The sequence below is a fragment of the Phalangium opilio genome, unplaced genomic scaffold, assembly GCF_054372755.1.
Source record: "Phalangium opilio isolate 3A_F unplaced genomic scaffold, DU_Popi_V2 ptg000094l_1, whole genome shotgun sequence".
NCBI lineage: Eukaryota > Metazoa > Arthropoda > Arachnida > Opiliones > Phalangiidae > Phalangium > Phalangium opilio.
Window position 1 is genome coordinate 6,730,394 of NW_028324199.1, and position 6,989 is coordinate 6,737,382.

Here is a 6,989-nt window from a genome sequence, read left to right on the forward strand (position 1 = left end):
TTTCAAAGTCGTTGGTCGCCTGCTTCCTCTTTTCTGTATTAAATTCAAAAAAAGGTTTTAACCATGCGCCCTGCTCGAATGTGAGGATCCTATGGATTTTTCCTAATTTCATCCCCTTACCTAGGTAAAACGAGGTTTCGGTAGTGAAGAACATATTTCTCCCTGTTGTAAAGCGAGGGTAATAACTTTGGGAGACTATCCTTAACTTTAATTTTGAGCTTATGCAATTGTTCCACCGAAAACGGGGAAAGCTCGTCCACGCTAATAACACGTGATTCGTGCAAACTTTCCGGGTACTCAAGATCTACCTCTAGAATAAACCCCTGGGAATCATCGTCTGGGTGATTCAAAATAATTTCACGGGTGAAATCCTGACTGGGTTGAATCGACCGAAAACCTCTCATCGGTAGATGGTGACACATTACAGTGCCGTAAAGGTTATTACAATCTAGGTAGGTAATGTAGGAACTACGTTTTGCTGGATCGAATGTTTCGGGAAGATCCTTATTATTAGCTATGCGTAATTGATGAGACACCCCCTCTTATCCCCTTCTCAATAAAAATATGCATATCAGGGTCTAATAAAAGTTCCAATCTCCCTCGGGTCATGCATAGTGCACTTTGCCAAGCAAAGCCGGGGCCTGTATATGCATGCGCGCAATCTAACTTGTAATATTCTAAACACATGGTCCTGAAACTCTCGAAAACATCCGCTAGGAGCAGAACGTCGGTCGTAACATATAAGTCATGATACTCGCCCAGATTAGCGATTTGGAATTTCTCCCAAACTGTTTGAGCCTGGGAATAATCCGCATCGCTAATCTCCTCGTCCTTCAGGGTATTGAAAAAGCCATCCTTGGGTGGGAGCTCCGTCTCGTCGAATTTCGTCTGGCCGTCAAAGTAGTCGTACGGGTAGACCTGTTTCCTCAGTAGATGAGGTACGTCCTCGGCGCTGAACACGGATTTTAAACATTTAAACTTATCGGCTCCTCCTCTAGCCAGATTTGCCACGACTGTCTCCAGCGATGCAGGCATGAACCTAATTGGGTCTAAAAACCTAAGATTACCAAGAGAAAATGAAATATAAGTTTCCGAATTTGTCGGAATACACTTAATCTCATGATCTTTAACCAGCCCAATCTTATCCATTATAAGATGGGCGTCGTAATGAGAGAGATTGTGCATAAAGACCGGAACGAAATTCCTGGTCCTCAGGTTCAGGTTGCGCGAATTATGAGCTGCCCCCCTGTAGGCTCCGGTAGTATGATCGTAGTCACGTACTTTACAATCATTTACGGTAAAAGGTTCGTTACATAGGTAAAAGTCTTGGGCCGAGGCAAACTGCGTCTTATCTAAGTTTGATAAATTCATGGGGGTGTTAACTTTAATTTTACCCTGAATAATTGCATCTTCACGTAAAAGGTTTTCTAAAAACTTTTCCGTGGCATCTACCCCACGATAAGTAACCGGTTTGGACACTGAACCATCGTGACCAACAATCACATAGCTGAACCCACAGGAGATATGCTGCGAAGTTTTCGTGGTTGAAGAGAGTTCACTGTCGGGGTCACATCGGTGAACTTTGCGAAGAATCGACTCGAAGTCAGCGTAGATGACGTATTTAACCTGTGGGAATAAACAAAACATGTTATCAGTGATAATGCACTCTATAATGATAACCGAACTATCTCTCCCTCTCTCATGTATCTAATCTTAGCGTTATCCCCTTTTTCCTCTGATAAATAATAATAGTTTTGGCCTACCTTTTGTTGCCAGGCAACGTTTTTGAATTCCAGAATGGGTTCCTTCACCGGCATCTCGATTTTCTGGGGTTTGTGTAGGCTGCACTCCTTGATGTGGTCCTTGTAGTTCGCCTCTGAGTTCACACCGGAGAAACGATGTAGGCAATAGCGACAGTAATAGTTCCTGAGAGCGTGTGCGGTGAACGTTCTTGCAAGAAGTCGGGTCATGCTGCAAATTAAACAAAAGTGCTTCTTCTCGCCCTGGGTTAATAGCAACAGATCAACTTGTCGCGGTTCCTCTACTCTGTTGGAACTCTCGTAAAGAGGGAAAACCTCATCCTCAAAACCGAATATATTAAGCGAAAGGTTATTTACACGCTCAAATGTTTCTAATTTTGCGGCATTTACTTCCACGGGGAATGTAATGCCAGCCATGTCTAAGTCATCGCTGTACTCTAGATACTTTGTTACGCGACGGGGGTTTTCATTTTTAGGGTGTAATTGAGCCAAAATTGACCATAGGAAACACTTATTATCTGTGTTTTGCACATTGATAAGAGCTTTTTTTAAAGCAAGTTTCTTAGGGGTTGCAAAGTACGTACCTCCGTGAAGCGGAAGGTACGTTATAATAATAATCTGAAAAAATTGGATTCTATCTAATACCCACCCACTACCAGCCCCCTCATACTCTTCCATTAATCGTTTCAGGGTCAAAATTCCTAAGTCCATCTGTTCAGGGATAACGTCAGGCGTTAAAACTGATAAGTTTCGGGTCCTGTGATAGATCAAACATTCCACCTCCTCGTCAGTATTAGCTAACTCACGGGTGTAGCGAGCTCTGACAGTTAAATACCACTAAATACCCCGATCCCTCGACAATTTATCACGTAAATAATTTTCTATCGCTAGCCTATGCCTTCCTATGTACTGATCTACATCAGTCTCGACCGCTAAAGGTGTCCCTAGTAGCACTGCCGACGTAGGGCCTACATGGTCGGCTTTGTGTGTTACCGACGAGTTGGTAAAAAGTCACTAATAAGTCGGGAGAGTAATAGTTTGAAAGTCGAAATGTCCGCCTGGAGGGACGACGGCCCGCCAGTTTTCCTACGGTTTTGAGGCTACTATAAAACGACTGTTGGCCGACTATATGTCGGCGTCATTATGCCTACCTAAAGCCGCGCTCAATCCGACGATTTCGCGGCTTTTTAGTATAGGAACGGTAAATCGTCGGTAAAGGGCTGGTAGAGTAAGGGTTTGAGAGTCAAAATGTCCGCCTGGAGGGACGACGGCCCGCAAGTTTTCCGATTGTTATGAGGCGACTATAAAACGACTGTTGGCCGACTATATGTCCGCGTCATTATGCCTACCTAAAGCCGCGCTCAATCCGACGATTTCGCGGCTTTTTAGTATAGGAACGGTAAATCGTCGGTAAAGGGCAGGTTGAGTAAGGGTTTGAGAATCGAAATGTCCGCCCGGTGGGACGATGGCCCACTGGTTTACCGACTGTTACGACACGAATGAAATACGACCCTCATCCAACACGTTTGAGAGTCGACTAAACCGCCTGTCAGCAAGAGGTCCGACGCTTTTGCGACGATCAAACCTTAACTCGAGGCCCGACGGTTTGTCAACGATCAAGCCTTAACTCGAGGCTTCATTCGCTTATAGTAAAGAATACTGATACCTAGTATTGAAATTTCTTTAATACATTTTCAACGAAAATCACTTTAGAATTTGTACTTTGAATATTTCAAGTAACATACAGGTTGAGCATCAATTGTAACAATTTCAAATATTAAACAATGTATTCGATATTACACGACTAGTCTAATGGAAATATTAGCTGCCTAGCTAATTGGTTTCAGCAAAAAGTAAAATTTTTCAGGGCGAGTATAATATTTACATCAATTGAAGCATTTATTAATATTCATTGTTAATATCTTCGATGTGGCAAGTTACTATCTCTTTAAATACAAAAATCTTAATGAAAAATATTATTATACGCTTCCAGATTTTTTTAAGGAAAAAGAAAAACATACAATTCTAAAGGGTATTATTTCACACATTTTTCTCTTAAAATGTTTGAAACCGCATAAAAATTCTGTAACTAAAACAAATTGAGATCTACTTTGGAATTCAGTATTATTTTCACAACCAAAAATCTCTAAAATACTTAATATATAAGGTTTTTGAACTCCAAGCGCCCCAAAACACTTGCTTCTTTTATATTCAAACAAAGAAACTGAAGGTATACATAAACGTTTAAGTTTTGGTTTCACTTTATAGGGGTGTGGTTCCCAGCAGATGAGAAGCTAGGTAAAAAGCAAAGGCTTAAGCATAAAACTGGCTCTAAGAGGTAGATTAATTGATAATTCAATAACAAAATTCAAACCTTAAGTGACAAACGAAGACGTTTCTAGTTTTTATAGTGTGACAAAGAACCTTAGCGATGAAATTGAAAGTTAGCAAGCCAAGAACTAATCATTTTCGACCACAAAAATCTCGTTTAAACATTCTAACGACTCAGTAGCGTCAGAGATACTGGAAAGGCTGACTTGCTTAAGCTTTCGCACAAGCAGCGCCCTCTTCGACGATGACGTGCATGGCGTTACCTTAGTTACGCCAATAGAACAGATGCGTGTCACCTGACCCGAGAAATTACAGGAGGGAAAATTCAAACTAGAAAATCAGATGTGTTTTCTTGCTTTGCAGTTTTTTGTAAGGTTAAGTTTCTAGTGTTGCCAAAAATATAGTATTATCAACTTCTGATTGTGGGTCGAAATATAGTATAAGTTAAATATATAACAAAAATATTTTGGTGGCATATGCGGAATAGTAAAACTCAAAAAAAAAACCGTCCCACGGAAAAAGAAGGCCTATACAACAACTTCGTTTTTCATTTTACTCTTTTTAAACGTGACAATACCGACTAGCGGGAAGGAGTTGGTAATCAATTGGCAAAAATGGGTTACATGTTTAGGACGGTAGGCAAGCCTACTTCAAACCACCACAGTTCCAACTGTCGGATAAATGTCGGTTACTAAACGACCTAAGAATAACTTTGCTTTTAATTTTACTCTTCTTAATCGTCACAATACCGACTAGCGCGAGGGAGTTGGTAATCAATTGGCAAAAAATGTGTTGGAATTTTCTTGACGATAGGCAAGCCTACTTTAAACCATCTCAGTTCCAACTGTCGGATAAATGTCGGTTACTAAACGGCCTAAGCATAACTTTGCTTTTAATTTTACTCTTCTTAAACGTCACAATACCGATTAGCGCGAAAGAGTCGGTAATCAATCGGCAAAAAATAAGTTGGAATTTTCTAGACAATGGGCAAGCCTACTTTAAACCATCTCAGTTCCAACTGTGGGATAAATGTCGGTTACTAAACGGTCTAAGCATAACTTTGCTTTTAATTTTACTCTTCTTAAACGTTACAATACCGACTAGCTCGAAAGAGTCGGTAATCAATTGGCAAAAAATAAGTTGGAATTTTCTAGACGGTAGGCAAGCCTACTTTAAACCATCTCAGTTCCAACTGTCAGACAGATGTCGGCATTGCCAACTAAAAGAAGTAGTCGGCTCCATGAGTCGGAAAAGTGTCGGAATAAGCACGGTACAGCCGACTGGACCGTAAACCGACAATTCGACCTTAAACCGACTATTATGCGGAAAGCTTGTGCTACTGGGGGTGAAACGTGCACAAAAAATAGCGTTACCAAGAACCTCTAACTCCTCTAGCTGATCGTGAAGGGGATCTTCTGGCGTGGCGACGATAGGTTCAGGCTCCTCCGGTGGTTGCCCTCCACCCTCCTGTTGATCCATGAAGTCATGGATGTCACGCGCCTCTTGACTCGAAAGTTCCGGAAAGTTCTCCTCCTGACTGGTCCCATCTGCTGCGCACTCTTCAACACCTAGGACGTGCTCGCGCATGTGCATATCGGTCTCGTTTTGTCTGTTAAACCACTTGTCGCAATTATAACATGCGATCCTAGGTGGAGGGGGAGTGTCGTCTAGCGTGACGACTTCTATGTCATCCTCTTCCCGCTCCATAAACTCATGCAGTGCACGATTCAAATCGTCAGGTAGTTCATCTAGATTTTGGGACGGAAGGTCCGACGACAGGGTGTCGCCAAAAGGAGAACCAAAAACGTGGGGAGAGGTGGGGGGAACTGAATCAGGAGAGGAGTGGGTGGCGACTTCCGAAAGAGAGCCAAAAACAGAGGGAGGAGTTGGGAGAATAGGATTTGGAGTGGAATGGGTTAGTTTTGACCGCTTGGCCTCGGGAGGGGTTAAACGATTCCCCCTACTCATGATAAGCTCGGGCCTAGCTCGGGCTTCCTGGGCATTTAACTCTTCCATGCCTAAATCCTTAAGGGTAGGAGAATCGGGGCTAGGGGAGGAATAAGAGTCCGAACTAGAGCTAGATAGGTTGAAGACAGCACGCTTTCTACCTTTTAAGTGGTTGCCGGCCACGTGGGAAGTTAAAGTGGTGCGTCTCGTGGAACTCTTTGGGCAATGCGTGCACTTAAACACAACACCCTCATGCTTTTCCCTTCTATGCCTCGTAAGGTCCCGTGATCTAACATACTCGCGCTCGCAAACATCGCACTTAAACATTCTAAAAATTAACTCTCTCTTAAAGACAGTAAAAAAATCTATCTTGATCTCGGGACAGAATTAACTATGTCTTAAAGACAGTAAAAATAAAAATCTATCTTAATCTGGGGTCGGAAATAACTATGTCTTAAAGACAGTAAAAAATCTATCTTAATCTCAAAGATAATTACAAGTATTTTCGGTGTTAAACCGTAAAAGTTTCACTTACCTTCTGCAAAGAATGGCTAATAGAAACTTGGGAACAGTCAGGAAGTTGTCCAGAACATAAAATGAATAGCTGATGTACACGCTGGAGCTTTTATACTCTTGGCGTGATAAGATGTTCAACTATCGTAGATCAGGGGATTTCACACTTGTATCACGTGACAATTAGCGCCATGCTTCGAGACGGGATTTTAAACTTCAATCTAGTTGATTTTTCGCAAGTCTCCTATCGTGAACATAGATTATTGTCCCAAATATTGCCGACTGTAACTGTTTACTTGGCTTACCATGAAAGACTTCTATCAGGGTTTATATTTCAAATTATTGATGGTATTGACCTTCTATTTACTCGTAGTTGGAGGTTTTCATGTATTCACACGCGCCTATCATGTTTTCGAAAACATATCTAGTTGTTTCCGC

At 41.9% G+C, this 6,989-nt stretch overlaps 1 protein-coding gene across 1 annotated transcript; it reads right to left on the reverse strand.

Moving 5' to 3' along the window:
• Positions 1–510: 510 nt before the first annotated feature.
• LOC149640007 (uncharacterized) lies at positions 511–2,177 on the reverse strand. Its single transcript, XM_089850856.1, has 2 exons — positions 1,764–2,177; positions 511–1,626 (listed from the first exon to the last, which is right to left on the reverse strand). Exons 1-2 carry the CDS (start codon positions 2,175–2,177, stop codon positions 511–513), a joined length of 1,530 nt encoding a protein of 509 aa, XP_089706982.1.
• Between the last annotated feature and the right edge of the window lie 4,812 nt (positions 2,178–6,989).